Below are 15913 nucleotides of genomic sequence, written 5' to 3' on the forward strand. Positions count from 1 at the left end.
AGCTTGTCTGCCAACTACTATTCTTTTTGCAAAATATTTTATAGAGTGATAGACATTTAAAAACCAAAGCTTTTACAATTTTTGGTAAGTTTGCCAACATTTTAATAAACTCACCCTGAGCAATAAATCGATGTATCACGAAATATCCATCTAACACATACACCGGCAAGCTGATCTAAGGACTTTTGGTTCAGGCGATGCATCAGAAATCTGATTTAAGCCGCCAGTATAAGCTCGCGGTTTAACGATATAACATAAGAGGATCCTTTCTTACGCTAACGCTGTCACCGTGCTGACGAAGACTATTTTGATTTTGTCTAGCTGCAGCGATGTTAATAACGTCTAGCGTCGAAGATGATGTTAGTTTCGCTGTGTTGAATGACAAAGAGCGAACTAAATCAGAACTCCCAGTTTTGTGCAAGGATCAGAGCTGAAATATAGAAATGTTATGCATAGTTTCTTAATGCGCTATTTTTGTTTTTGGTATTTTACATTTATTGAAGATTATTTTCAGCTGGACTTACGTTATTTTGCGCTCGCTGTGCATTTTATTTTGTACATTTTATTTTGTCGTTTCTTGTAAATTATTTTCAGTGAGACTTTTGTTGCTTAGCAATCGTTTTAATGTGGATTATTTTGTCACTTTTTTTTTTTCTGTCAGGATTTAATGATTCTTGTCAATTATTTTTAGTAGACCTTGTTTCAACAAAAATTTTTGTTTTCAACTCAATCTTCTATTAATGAAAAGAAAATATCAATAAAAAAAAAGACTCTTCATTGATTTTCTTTAAATATTGTTTTACATCTTAAGCGATTCAATTTAATAGTTGTATTTTGTATTTAACTTTGTAATAAAAAGTTAGTTTCTTTTAAAATTTATTTAATGCACATAAGTATAATAATTTGATCTTTTTAAATTTGGCTATTAGTTAAAACAAATATTTATTTTAATTGAATAAAAAGTTAAGCAATGCTTCGATGATTTTTAATAATTTAACAATAGTTATTAATTAAAAAATTTATTAAAAAATTTATATGGCATAAACTAGACTAAAATATAACTTGAAGGTATTTACCTAGAGCACATTTTGCACACAGACATATGTGAAAACGTTGACATGGTTCCAATATGGAGGTTATAAAGCCACATCAAGACAGTCATAACATGAAGTCTATTGAAATATAATGATTTAACATTAATACATTTAAATATAATAATTAAGCAAACTAATGCAAGAAAAAAATTTATAATTATAAATTTCAATTGAATAATAAATCCTATTTTTCAGATCAACTATAAATACTACAACATAATTATGGAAACAAAACAACATTCCAAAAGATTTTTCACCAATTGATAATTACTAATAATAGTTGCAAGAACATAATCTGTTAATAATTGAAAAAATATGAAACTACAAGAAATTGAAACAATACAAAATTTCTTCATACTTAAAATTGTTTAAAATTTAAAAAGCGCAAAGTGTGTAGAACAATTCATGTATTATGCAGTAAGCAATAAAGAACATAACAGATAGTATCATTAATGCTCTCTATTGATGAATACAAAATGTAACTACTAATTTAAATATATTTTAGGGTTAACTGTTTCGAAAAACATTAATTCTTGATGCGGCAACTTCTGTTAACAATCAATTTTTCGAGTAACAGAGGGTGATCGACCTGCATATATATACACTTGTAAAGTATATATATATACATATATATAAATAGAATGAATTGGATTGCCCACGTGATTCGAATGAGTGACGACAACACAATAAAAAAGATACTGCTTTTTAGACCCACTGGAAAAAGAAAGCGGGGAAGGCCGCGGTTGAGATGGGTTGACTCAGTGGAGTCTGATTTTCTCGGAATTAATGAAAAAAATTGCAGATCAAAGATAAATCGGAAGTCGTCATGGAGAAATCTTCAGAGGAAGGAAGGCATTGGCTCACATTGGGCTGTCTGGCCAACTATGATGATGATGATGATATATACATACATACGCACATATATATACACACATATATATGTACAAATTAATATGAAAATAGTTAAACAAACCATTTAAACACTGAGCCTTAGGATAAAATTATACTAAAATTTCTCAGATTAGCACTACTTTCCAAATGAATAATTTGTGGAAAACTGATTTTTTAAAGAGAAAAAATACAAATACACAAATTTAGCATGAAAATTACTAAACAGGCCTATCAAACATAGACCTTCTGAGAAAATTTATACTAAAATTTCCCTGCTTAGTACTATTTTTACATTAGATAATTCGTGAAAAACTTTTTTTTTAATTTTTTTTACTTGAAAGCCATTAGCATACAGTGCAAAAATAAATTTTGAACTTCTCAGGGGGTTAAACAGAGAATAAAATTTTATAAAGTCATATACAAAATCCATACAATAAGGTTAGCCAGAACTAATTTTGAAGGAAAATTTAACTAATAACAGTGCATTGAAAGTTTGATATATATTTGAACAGTAAATTATCAAAAAATACTTTTAGATTTTTCATGCAAATAATAAACACTATCCTTCCAGAAACTTTCGTTAAAAAAATACTTCTAAGTAAGTTTTTATTTTAAGTAAAAAATTTAAGGCTTTTCAATTAAAAGGAATTTTGTAATAACTTAAACAGCTGGAAATCTGAGAGCAAGAGGCCTAGTTAAAAATAAATGGAGTAAAAAATTTCAGCCAAGCTGCAACAATTACATAAATTGATATAAACCTTTAAAATCCTTTTTTTATCTATCTTTAATTTGCCAAAATCGAGCAACAGTTTTTTAAATTTCGTCTTTGTCTCTTAGAAGACCCAGAGATTCTAAATGTTTTACACAAAGTAAGGAGAAAGACTATGTTTTATAGAAAATTTTTGAGATCTATAAATAGTGAGATCTAGAAGACTGACCTGATTCTACATCTGTTGAAAAAATTATATATAAAATAAATCATTTTTTCTTTTCATGAACTTGTTAACTCTTGCTTTGAACACTTTTTTTTAATTTGGTTTATTTTTGGAATAGTACGACTGTATTAGTATTATAATAATGCTTTATGTTAGATAAACATTTCATTAAAAAAAAATTCAACCACCATACACAGCACACCACATTGCAGAAAGTTTTGGGGCCAAAATCTGTGGTTACAGAAAGTTTTTAATTTCATGCAAAGTGTACAATGCGCAAAAAATAAAAGAAACATTCTGAATGACTTGTGATATAATGATTGGATTTTCATGTACTAGCATTCAATCATAATAGTTTAAGAGGGTCACCTGAAATTTCTCAATTTAGAAATTCAAACAAACATTAAATCTGTAAAAATTAAAATATGTGTGTAACACACATTTATATTTTAATTTTTACAAAACACACATATATATTTTAATTTTTACAGATTTAATGTTTGTTTGAATTTCTAAATTAGATAAAAGCAAATTTGGCTTTAGCAGTTTTATGCGCTTTTCCAGTTTGATTTAATGTTTTAATAGTTTATTTACTTCTTTGTCTCCTTTTTTGCTTTTGTAAATTGAATTCACTTTCTGAAATTTCTTAATTAATACAGACAATATATCTGAAATTATGAAAGAAGACCCAGAAAGGTATTTTTAATTTTGCATGGCAAAATACAATTTTGAACAAAACTGGTCAAATAGTTTCCAAGAAATCGAATTTTAAAAAAGTCAGATATTTAAAATTTGATTTCTCAGGAATTATTTCACCGATTTGGTTCAATTTTCATATTTTATCATAAAAAATAACATTCTTTAAATTGATGTAAAATTAGTATACCTTACATTTCAAAAATTTTTCCACTATTGCTTAATAAAATAAATAACTAATAAAAATTATTTTTTACACTAAATCATCTTCAGATACACAAATTTTAATTTGCTTAAAAAATTCTCCAGATATAGCAAAACACAAAATTAACTACATGGGGTTTAACTAGCGATCACTCTCCTGATCAAACTATTGGGACCATATTTCCCAGATTGTGGAAACCCCATATAAACCCCTCATCATTTATGTTTTATTTTTCAAATAACATTACAATACTGTTTAAACATTAAGGTCAAATAAAATTCAGAACTGTTCTTTATAAAATTTGATAGAAAAGGGGAAGAAAGAATAGAAATACATAAATGCTAAAATGTGAAAAAAAGTTGGTTTTAAAAAAAAAAAATGGTTTTAAAACTCAAGGCACATAAAAATATTATGAATTATAATTTAGATCACAAATAGTAATTTTTATTACAATGGATTCTATTAAAATTTTTATTACATCTATTCCGAACTAATTTTTATTACAATGGAAGTTCAGATGCTATCTAAATAAAGATTACTTCGAATTCAACAGAACTTATCAAAAAATTCAACAACATTTATACAAAGTTCTGTTAAATTCTAAGTAATCTTTATTTAGAAAGACGCATGATTTTATAAGAAATATGCATGAAAAAAATAAATACCTGTTGCTGGCATTAATTTTCTCAACTTCAGAATGAGCACCAACTTTTATCGTTCGAGTTTCAGCATATTCTAATCTAGATAATGCCCTCTCTGATAGGACAGTGTGAGACAAGCTCATAGGCTAAAATAATAATTCAACCATTCATTAAATAGCAGCAAAAAAAAAAGAAGGGTAAAATCTTAAAATATCTAAATTGTCTTTAAAAACTTAATATGAAAAAACTCATGAATTTAGGAGAATACGGATGAAATACATATACAGTGAAACCTCCTGTTATGGACACTCCTGCAAAACTGACGCCTCTCAATACGGACATATTTTCAATTCCCCGGGAATTTTCTATGAATAAACCATTATGTATGTTCTCCGCAAAGCGGACACTCATTTTTGCCCTGAAACGTTATTTTCTATCTCTTCAAACCGGACATACTTTTTCTAAGTTTGAAAAAAAGCTATTTCGGTTTTAAATTGCAAGGGAAAAAATGCAACTTTTCGTCATTTTAAAAACATGTAAATTTTTTGCCTTAATCATAACTAAAAATATTGTTAAGCTATTTCAATACTGAAGAGTTAGTCTTTCTCCTGTCATCTTTGTAAACAAAGGAGTAAAAATTATACTGTTCTCTTGAAATAATTCGGACAGCGGCATCTTTTAATCTTTTCACCTGGACGGCACAGGTTATGAGTCCCCTCGAGTTGAAATGACATCTTAAATGCTCTCAATGCTTCTTCCCCATTGAAATATTTTTAAATTTTGTAATCAATTTGAAGACTATATTTAACACAGCTGGGGTAAAAAAGAGAACAGAAATATAATCTTCGATATGTTCATATAAATGAAACACTTATTTAGACACTTGATAGCTGATCAATTGTGAATAATCAGCTGAATAGGTCCTAATGACTTAACTGTGAATCATGGGAGGTTTACTTTCAAGAAGGTATTAAAAATGTTCCCTATCAAATGAAAGGTTGGTGTAAGGGGATGTAAACCTAATAATTGAAATCGACTGAGGACTGAAAGCTCTAATTCGGTATCATATGTCTGAATTGAGTATCTATGCTAATAGGAAAATTGTATTCATTTATCTGTAGCTACATCTAGAATTATGTATTTATATCAAACTTCTCAATATATATATAAATATTAATATATTAATTTTATCTTTCTTAAAGTTTAAATAAATATCCTTGTAGTTAGTTATTGTAAATTATTTAATTATTTTGACATCTTTGAAAATATTCTAAAAACAACAGTGTTAAACTTCGTTATTAGGGCATCCTTCCCGTAAGCGGACAACTTTCACATACGGACAATTTTTTTGGTCCCTTGAATGTCCGCTTAACGGAGGTTTTACTGTATATACTTCAGTCAAATGTTACATCAATGACACACTGTTTCAATTTATCAAAACATAGTAAGTTAATATTTTACTTCATGATAAATGGAAGGCTTAGACAGCAGTGGTATTCTGAAAGACAAGCATGCAGATTTCCCAGATGCATCAATTACTTCCTGTGAAAAAGAATCAAAAGCGAATTTCTAAAAGTTTAATGAACAATAAAGAAAATAGCAAATAAATACATGTCTTACTAGGTTATAGATTCCAAGTAGAACAATTTCAACACATCGAACATTCTAGAAGAAATAAAAAAAAATTACAATATAAAATTCAACTTAACTAAATCATTTACAGGTTGTAAAACAAGTGAATTATATAAAACAGATTATGAAGAAATGTATAATTGTGAAACAATATACTTTTCGGTTTCCTTTTGCTATGCTACTTAAGTACAGGCCTATGAGACAAGGTATATATTGACGAGCGAAGGTCTGAAGAGTTTCTTCTCTCGATCGATAGAAACTGAAGAACTGGTGGCACACTGCTTCCAAGAACTGCAAAATAAAGACTCAATTTTATACTTCTATCAGCAACACCCCCACCGAAAAAAAAATACTAACATAAATTCATAAATATTTCTATTGACTAAAGTCAAATCCACTTTTCGTTAAACACACACAAACTTAGTTTTTCTTTTACCTTAAATTTCAATAATATACTATACATGAGACCTTCAAAATAAGAAGCATTTTTTATTTTGAAGGTCTTTGCATAGCTAAGAAAAAAAGAAAAGAAAAAGAAAGGGGGGAAGCATTTTACGTATACAGATTAAATAAATGTTTTGCTAGTTTGTGAAGTTGGTTTGTTGATGAGATTGAAGTTCGTCAATTGATTAATAGTTCATGAATCAATAACATCAGGTTAAAGAAGATTATGTGGGGCAATAGTGCAATTGAAAATAAAATACCTTCATATGCATTGAACAAAAAGAAATTAATTAAGAGGTCATTTTAAAATTTAAAATTATTATTCTTATTTTTCTTCTTGTTAAGGCAGTCAGAAATTATCCATTTGCCGCAGTTTTCCAATGGTTGATTCCAATTTCCTGGAACATTTTCTCAATTATATAAAGCCATCGATGTTTGGTCTGGATCTGGTTCATTTCATCGATAATCATTTCATTGACAGGCCATTTCCTCGACAGGCCATTTCCTCGACAGATCATTTCATCGACTAATTTGTTCGTCGCCAGGGTCATTTCATTGACATGGTCACTTCGGCAGGGGGGTTATTTTACCGTCAGAGTTACTTTGTTGATAAGAACATTTTGTTGATAGTGTCATGCGTAATTTTGAAACTATTTTAGAGATTTAATCTAAATATTTTCATTATTAATTAGAAAAATACTATTATTTAATTTTTATAGTCAGGCAAAATTCTTTATTGCTGTTTATTGTTTTAATTGCAACAAAATAAGCATTTTTTTCTTTTAAAAAATTTACATCAACCCTTCCTTTAGTCGTACATACAGTCAAATGTATATATTTAAAAAATCAAGTTTGTTTGTCATAAAAAATAGATTTATAAAAATTTTCATACATAACAAAAACCACAAGGGTAAAATTTCACAATAAACTTCTATCAACATTTAAAATAGCACTTTCTTCGTTTTGGTGACAAAATTTAACATTTCTTTTTCTCTTTTAGTACACTTATCAAACATGATGTTTAAAAACATTTGAATTTCAAATTACACTTTTGAAAAGGACTCTCCTTAGTGCTCTCCTTTAAAAAATATACTCTCATTGCAAATTTTATTAATTTAAATAAGTTTGTATTCTCTGGCAAATCGAAAAGAAAACATTTTAATATTTGGGTAAAAAAATAAGTTTGCTAAACTTATTTTTAATTAAACATTAATGAGAATAAAATCAGATGCATATGGACAACTCTCCTCAATGATAAACTTAAAAGTCAATTTATTTGTTATACCGTAATTATTTGCATTTTTATTTCTAAATGTTCTAAATCATAAAAACCAATTAGACAGGTTTCTTCCCCTCTGATTTTGAACTCACAGAATAATTTTTTTATACAATCATTTCGATTGCATCGCATGCCGAGGATGTGGAACTTATAAATGTTTGGGGAACACCTAGGATAAAATAAAACTATTTAACATTAAAACATTTTATACAATTAATTAAATAAGAAATAAAATGAACTGGAAATGGGAGAACAAGTTTTTTGTTTCGAATAATATTTCATTTAAATTTCACAAAAGTACGTACAGAATTGTCAGAAACTTGACAAAGACATGAGGAAGAGGGTTATAACAAATTTTTCATAAATAATATTTGCCAATATGTCTGCCAATATTTTAAAAAATTACCTGATAAATTTTAAAAACTTCTCTCATCTCTGCAAAAGAAAGGTCAATATTTATACAAATACTAAATTTAAAAAAAATGTGTTCATTTCATTTTTGTAATAGCTAAATTTTGTAATCACAAAACTGATATAATTTAACAAAAATATCAGTACATTTAATATCAAGTGTCTTATTAATTTGAAATTCTAAAAAAATAATTATAATAATAATAAACTCATTTTTCTGTAATTGCACAAAATGATAAACCTCAAAATATTTAATGCTAAACAGCCTCCTAAATCAAATGTCTTAATTTAATTGGTAATGAAACCAAAAAATTTATAATTTTCTTTCAAATTTTGCAACAAATAATTTTTTCACACATCAGAATTCTATTTGAAAAAGTGTTTACCATCAACAGCACAGTATGATGAAATTCACAGTAAAAAGATATAAATAATCAAACTAATGATCTGCATGTTAATCATAAGTAATACTTACATCTTCATGATACCTTTTTTCTTCCAAGATTGTAAAAATTGCTTGAATCAACTCATTATTCTGGGAAGTTGTACAACCAAAACTATGGATTTCTGGAGTGTGTAAGGACTAGAAAGGAAGTGGGAGAAATAAATATGAAAGAGTTCAATATCATAAGAAGAAAAAAATTTAACACTGAAGAGCAAAAATTGAAACAGAAAGTCTTTATTGAAAAACAAAGAGTTAGAAACAAAACTTCTCTAAAAGCTAGAGAGATTCATACAGTTGAGCTGGAATTTTTAGCTTTTTTCAGATTTTCATGACCCATAATTGGATCATCCCTAGTAAAAGAAAGTTTCTAATAATATATATTGAATATTGAGAATAGTAACATCAATACAAGCAAAATATGATAAAGACTATATAGCCATGTCATCAAAACAAGAATGCAGATTAAAATCCTTCAATCATTTTGTTATAGCCACATTGTTTTGCACAAATAAGCATTGATTGATGGAGTAAATGCAGAACATTATTATAATAATTTAGGATTTTCTATTTTTTTTCACTTGCTTTGATAACATTTGCATAACTGCCAGCATGGATGGGAAAAAATCCAGTAGATTTTACAAAATAATATAAATTGCATGATAACTGTTGCATCATGTTCTAAATATTTTAGACATAATGATTTTTATAGTCATCAAAATAGAAAAACTGTAATATTTTCCAGTCATTAAACATACTTGAAATGTTATGTGTATTATGTTTACTCATAATCATAACATTGGCATAGCTGCCAACATGGATAGGAAAAAATCAAGTAGATTTAGCGAAATAATATAAATTTCATGATAATTGTTGCATCATGTACTAAATATTTTAGACATAGAGATTTTTATAGTCATCAAAATAGAAAAACTGCAATATTTTCCAGTCATTAAACATACTTGAAATGTTATGTGTATTATGTTTACTCATAATCATAACATTGGCATAGCTGCCAACATGGATAGGAAAAAATCCAGTAGATTTTGCGAAATAATATAAATTTCATGATAATTGTTGCATCATGTACTAAATATTTTAAATATAGGGAATTTTATAGTCATCAAAATAGAAAAACTGCAATATTTTCCAGTTATGATTGACATTAAACATACATGAAATGTTATGTATTATGTTCCTACTTATAATTTTGAATATAAATAGGCATCAAAGATAGTTAAAAGATTTTTTTAATTAATTTAAAAAGAGAGTTCTGAATAAAAATAAACTGAATATTTCATAACTAAAAAAGTTTTGAAATGATTTTTAAAAATTAGGTTCGCTTCATTATGTATTAGTTATACTTATTTAAAAATTCAAGTAATCTGAAAAAAAATTCTTTTTCAATAGGGATTTCTTAGAAAACTCACTCTATTTTAAGAAATTTTCTGAAATATACAAAGATCAGGAGAATTTTAATTAGACCAGTAGAAACTGGCCATAGCCAGCAGTCTACTGAAAAATTCAGTAGAGTTGACAGCTGTGCATTAATCAGTTTTATTTGAATTTTGGCAATTTTTGAAAAAAAGAATCTTAGGGACGTTTAACAGGTATCTTACAGTACTTCTAATTACATTTTTACATGCTAACATATAACATATAAGAGGAGTTCTAGTAGAAGCGTAAAAAAGTAAAACAAATACAAAGTACTCACNTAGGGATTTTTATAGTCATCAAAATAGAAAAACTGCAATATTTTCCAGTTATGATTGACATTAAACATACATGAAATGTTATGTATTATGTTCCTACTTATAATTTTGAATATTAATAGGCATCAAAGATAGTTAAAAGATTTTTTTAATTAATTTAGAAAGAGAGTTCTGAATAAAAATAAACTGAATATTTCAAAACTAAAAAAGTTTTGAAATGATTTTTAAAAATGAGGTTCGTTTCATTATGTATTAGTTATACTTATTTAAATATTCAAGTAATCTGAACAAAAATTCTTTTTCAATAGGGATTTCTTAGAAAACTTACTCAATTTTAAGAAATTTTCTAACATATACAAAGATCAGGAGAATTTTAATTAGACCAGTAGAAACTGGTCATAGCCAGCAGTCTACTGAAAAATTCAGTAGAGTTGGCAACTGTGCATTTGTCTGTTTTATTGGAATTTCGGCAATTTTTGCAAAAAAGAATCTTAGGGACAATGAACAGGTATCTTACAGTATTTCTAATTAAATTTTTACATGCTAGTTCAAACATATAAGAGGAGTTCTAGTAGAAGTGTAAAAAAGTAAAACAAATAAAGTACTCACTTTATATTCAGCAATCCAGTCACGGACAAGTGTCTCCGCCATCCCTCCATCAGCACCATCCCAGATAAATACTAAAATGAAATTTACAAACAATTAGAGCAAAATTATGGTGGTGAACAGCAGCAATTCAGTTAATTATATACAGTTAAGTATGAGAACTGATTATGTACAATTAGAGAGAACTTTAAAGTAAGGAAATTTTTAACTTAATAATTTATTACACATATCATTATTATTTATAAAGACAACTGCTCAGGAAGAATGAACTGAAATTGATGAATATGCAAATAGCTATTGAGTAGAGACAGACTGAGATGGCGCAGTGCTTAAAGCACTGAAATGTCTTAGCCGTTGATCCTTAGTAATGGCAAACATTACCTCTAATTGTGTGGGAAACAACAAGCAACAAACGAGCCACCAAGAAGTAAAAAAATACATAAAAGTAAAAAATTTCCTTTGTCTCTCCGATTTTTAAGTGTCTCCCATTTTGTTTTAAAAAAATGCAATATTCCTAAATATTTTGTAGCTTTTATAGTATTAAATCTTGTTTATATGGGAGATGAATGAAATACTTTTTTGATTTAGAGTTTCAGTACTTATAAAAAAGTATAACTTAAGCTAAAACGTGTTTTGCCAAACATAATTTTAGCGACATACTAATATTAGCACACAAATATTTCATAATAAACCTTTGTTACTGGCTGCTGGTCAACAAATTTGGCATACACAGGGGTCTAAAAAAATTTAAAATAATTATAAGCCTAAATCAATTTTTAAAAGTCACACGTTATGGAATGGAAAGTAATACAATAGATTAAACTGTTCTAAAATATTAGGTGAGGCCGATGACTTTTAGATATCTTAGCCAGTGAGATTTATAGACTTCTGGTTGTACAAAAATTATATTTCTAGAAATTTTTTTAAAAAATTTCAATTCTTGAAACAAATTAAATTATTTTAAAGAATGAAAATGAGTCTGGGTTCGAGGTTCTAGAAGGATAAAGTTACAGAAACAGTTATGTGGCTTTTGACAAAATATTTCCATAAAAATTAACTAAAAGTAGATGTTAAGGACGAACGGAATTTTTAAATTTACGTAAAATACAAGAAATTTTTTCACTAAAACCGAAAATTTGGTAAATATCAGTTCAAAGAAAATAGAGCGGTAGTACCTAGTAATAGCCTTTTTTTTTTCAGCTGTCAACTTTCATACATTTTGCCAAAGACTTCATCCTAACGATACTTAATTTTTTGATTCTATAAATGTAATTACAATTATTTTAGACTATAATAAAAATTATTTTAGTCATCTTGTACTCAACAATTGCAGTTCTCTGTGGCTAATTATTTAGTCTGCTATCCACTAGACATCGCATTGCTACATTAGGTCACAATCCACTTTTACAAATAATATTCTAAATCCATTGAAAAAAGAAATTAATATTTGTTAAGGCATATTCGATTAGAGAAAGTATGTTTCTTTATCAGTTTTTTTACTTAATTTTTTTTTTTCTAAACTCAAACTTGAGTGAAAATTACTCTTACTACCTAGGGATATGCAGAGCAAAAGTGAGGACTAAGTTTAAACTCTTCTGCAGAGCATTCTATATATGAATTTTTTTTTTTTTTAAATTTCAAGCAAATTTTCAAAAGAGAATGCACATCCTAATTAATATACTACTTTCATATTTGAATGTTGTGTAGTTTGTTATGACAGATTTTTTTCAGAAATGTATTAGTCACGCTTATTACTACTTTTACAGACTAATATTAAAATTTAATTTCTTTTTGAATTTGAGTACTTTGATCTTTAAAAATAGTTTGCAAGCATTTTTTTACAGAGAAAAGCTATTAAAACTAAAATTTCTTAAAATTATAAAATACAATCTAAAATAACATAAAATAAATAGGATTGATTAAAGTACAGTATTTTTTAATTTTCTGCATTTTAATATTTTAAAGATCATTTATTATTTCTAAGATCTCAGCTTCTAAACAGTCTTCTGCAGGTCATTTAAATCCCTGATACAAGGGCAGCGATTAACCTCAGGTCTGCCCAACCAGTACATAAAAATCTGATCACACATCATTAAACAATAGCCAAATATCCAGCTTTTTTTTTTCAGAGCTTTAACTTTTAGGAGTCTTGGTAGGATAGGAATCCCACAATTTTAACCATGTCAGACAATGTGGACAGTGCCTAAACTGGTAACACTCTTATCAAATATTAACACCATAACTATGTTAATGACAACATTTCTGTCATGACAGATTTAATGTGCACCTTGCTGCATATACACTGGTTGTTTACATGGAATACATAGCACCTAAAGCAGGCCATCAGGATTATATTCGCAAAACTCTGAACCAGTGATGTGCGTAACACCTTAACTGACAGCAATAGAGCACTTAAAATCTAATCATTCAAATAGATGTTCTCCCTAGGAATAAAAAAGTGCCTCAGAGAAAAAAGTACTTTGAGTTTTGAAAGGGAACTCACTCAACACCATTAAAATTTATCAAAATGTGTAATATTATGTAATAGTAACTGAACTTGATTTTCAACTATTTTTACATCACCCTCTTACACTATTTTACGTGTCTGTTTCAAAAGTAATTATCTCATTATCGAAATAAAAGAAAAATTTATAGTTCATAAAAAATAATTAAAGGTATGTTAAAAGACTATTTTCAAAAAAATAAACTAAAAGAAATTTTAATTACTAAACAACTTCAAAGCATATTCCTTTAATTTAAGCTGGATATAATAAGAAAATGAGCATTTTAAGGTGCATTTATTTACAAAAAGGAATTTATTTAAAAAATAATTTTACATTTAAAATCATTTAATTCATTAATATATCACCTCCTAATAAAAATTTAAACAGTTGCGAATAATCCTAACAAAGTAAATAATTTAAGTAATCAGAAATAAACCTACAAACAAAGATAATTTTACTAGTGCATAATTATTATTTAAGCAGTGAATTATTTTTTTAAAAATATGGAATATGAATAAATAGGCAGAATTTTAAAAGGATGATGATACTTTCTTTTTTAAAAAAAAGGGGGGGCCCAAGAGGGCACATCAAAAGGCAGTTAGTTTAAATACGCTAAGAGGGAACACTGATGCTTGGGGACAAATGATTCAGATAATTCTGTCCTTAATAAAATTTCAAAAATAAATAAATACTCAAAAATATAATAATAGAAACTTATTTAAAAAGTTTTTATGTCACCTATTTCAACAGAACAAACCTAAGAAATCGTGGATTTTAATTTTTCCATGGATAAAAAAGTTTTTTCATACTGCTAATTTTTCTTCAGAAAAAACTTTGTTTACATTCAAACTTAGTATTGGGTAAGGTAAAATTATTTTTAAAAGATTCAAAAGTGCATGTAATTATAATGATATCCAGAATTTCTTGTTAATATTATGACATCATATACACTTAGGAGATTTTTGTGAGCTTTAACTTATATGACAAGACAACTAATTCATTAACACAGAAAAATGAATATTAATGCAAACGAGGAAAACATTACACAAAAATGCATAACTATGCAACTTTTTCATGTAATAATTAATAATCATAACACATTCCTGTAATAATCATAATTTCAACCAATAAGATAAAATTAAATGAATTTACGTAAAATAACATAACTTACGTTATTTATGCATATTAGTGAAAGTAAAAGCATGCAAAACAAGAATTAAGTAATAATTTAAAACTTAAATAGAATCTATTTAAAACAATGAATTCACGAGAACACTAACAAATTGAGACGAAAAATTATCAAGATTATTGAACTTAAATTGTAGATAGAAAATATTACAGGAATCTGATAAGATCTGATTTATAAACAAACACACAAAATCTATATTTTTTATACGCTAAGAACTAACTCAGTTTGTGAAAATTAAAAACATAAGGCAGACAGTTATTAAAACTATAGAAAGTTGGTTAATAAAAAGTTATGAAATAAAAGTGACACATATACTGAAAAGAGTATAAATGATTTTACGCAGTTTTCCTTGAAAATATGACAATTTTGAGTGAATTTTTTAAAGTAAGTTAAAAACAAAAATAAATATGAAAATTTCACAACTCTGTTAATAAATAAATATAAAATATATTCTCACATCATCTGAAGGTTAATATTTCTTCGCTCTATTTTGAAGTTAATATAAATCTCAGCAATACAGCCGAGAACGGACTCGAACGATTCCAGATTTCCTCCTATCGATGATTGTGAAAGTACAGAAGATTGAATAAAGATGTAGACGAAAAAAAAATTGGAAAAACGCGTCTTCTTCACTAACAAACTTTTTAATATTTATATTTTGTCTATAAAAAATTATCAAAGCTATCTAATTCGTTAAAAATAATTATTTTAACCTATGTTTGCTTGGCTTTAAAGTTGGTTTTGAAACAAACAACATTTTCAGAAATCTTTATTTTAGTTAATTCTGCAGAGGTCGCTGTTATCATCGTTGGTCCGCAGATGATTGACATAAACTGACATATTCTCATTTTAATAACTTTATTAGATTAACAACTTTTAAAAACGTATCTATGAGAGAAAACTTTGTCTTTAAATTTAAAATGTTTTTAAAAAATTGAAACAAAATTATAAAATTGCATTAAATCGTATCACAGTATATCATTGGATTTCGAAAATAACTGTGACGTAGTAGATATGTTTCTTTATTTAATTGTATTTTGATATCATTTAAAGTATCTCAGTAAAGCATATGAAGAAAAATTAAAAATTATTTAATTTTTAAATATTTTTGTTTTTATTTTTTTTATTCATGACAAGCAAAATAACATCAAAAATCATTGGAATTGTGACAGCAATGTATTGGTTTGATGACAATAAGAAACATAACTATTTTAGGTAAATAATACTAAAAC

At 27.0% G+C, this 15913-nt stretch overlaps 1 protein-coding gene across 3 annotated transcripts in view; it reads right to left on the reverse strand.

Moving 5' to 3' along the window:
- Positions 1 to 15405, reverse strand: part of LOC107453728 (PI4KA lipid kinase complex subunit hyccin) — a 37385-nt gene extending 21980 nt beyond the window's left edge. For all 3 annotated transcript variants that reach the window (XR_011637228.1, XM_043041888.2, XM_071183178.1), the window contains exons 1-8: positions 15139 to 15405; positions 10992 to 11062; positions 8704 to 8811; positions 6251 to 6385; positions 6083 to 6127; positions 5924 to 6004; positions 4487 to 4608; positions 1077 to 1172 (exon numbers count right to left, since the gene is read on the reverse strand). Coding sequence is in view for 2 of the 3 variants with exons in the window: in XM_043041888.2 (XP_042897822.1) it covers positions 1077 to 1172; positions 4487 to 4608; positions 5924 to 6004; positions 6083 to 6127; positions 6251 to 6385; positions 8704 to 8811; positions 10992 to 11033 (629 nt within the window). In the remaining variant the exon portion in view is untranslated. The remainder of the gene's footprint in view (positions 1 to 1076; positions 1173 to 4486; positions 4609 to 5923; positions 6005 to 6082; positions 6128 to 6250; positions 6386 to 8703; positions 8812 to 10991; positions 11063 to 15138) is intronic.
- Between the last annotated feature and the right edge of the window lie 508 nt (positions 15406 to 15913).

The sequence above is a fragment of the Parasteatoda tepidariorum genome, chromosome 7, assembly GCF_043381705.1.
Source record: "Parasteatoda tepidariorum isolate YZ-2023 chromosome 7, CAS_Ptep_4.0, whole genome shotgun sequence".
Taxonomy (NCBI): domain Eukaryota; kingdom Metazoa; phylum Arthropoda; class Arachnida; order Araneae; family Theridiidae; genus Parasteatoda; species Parasteatoda tepidariorum.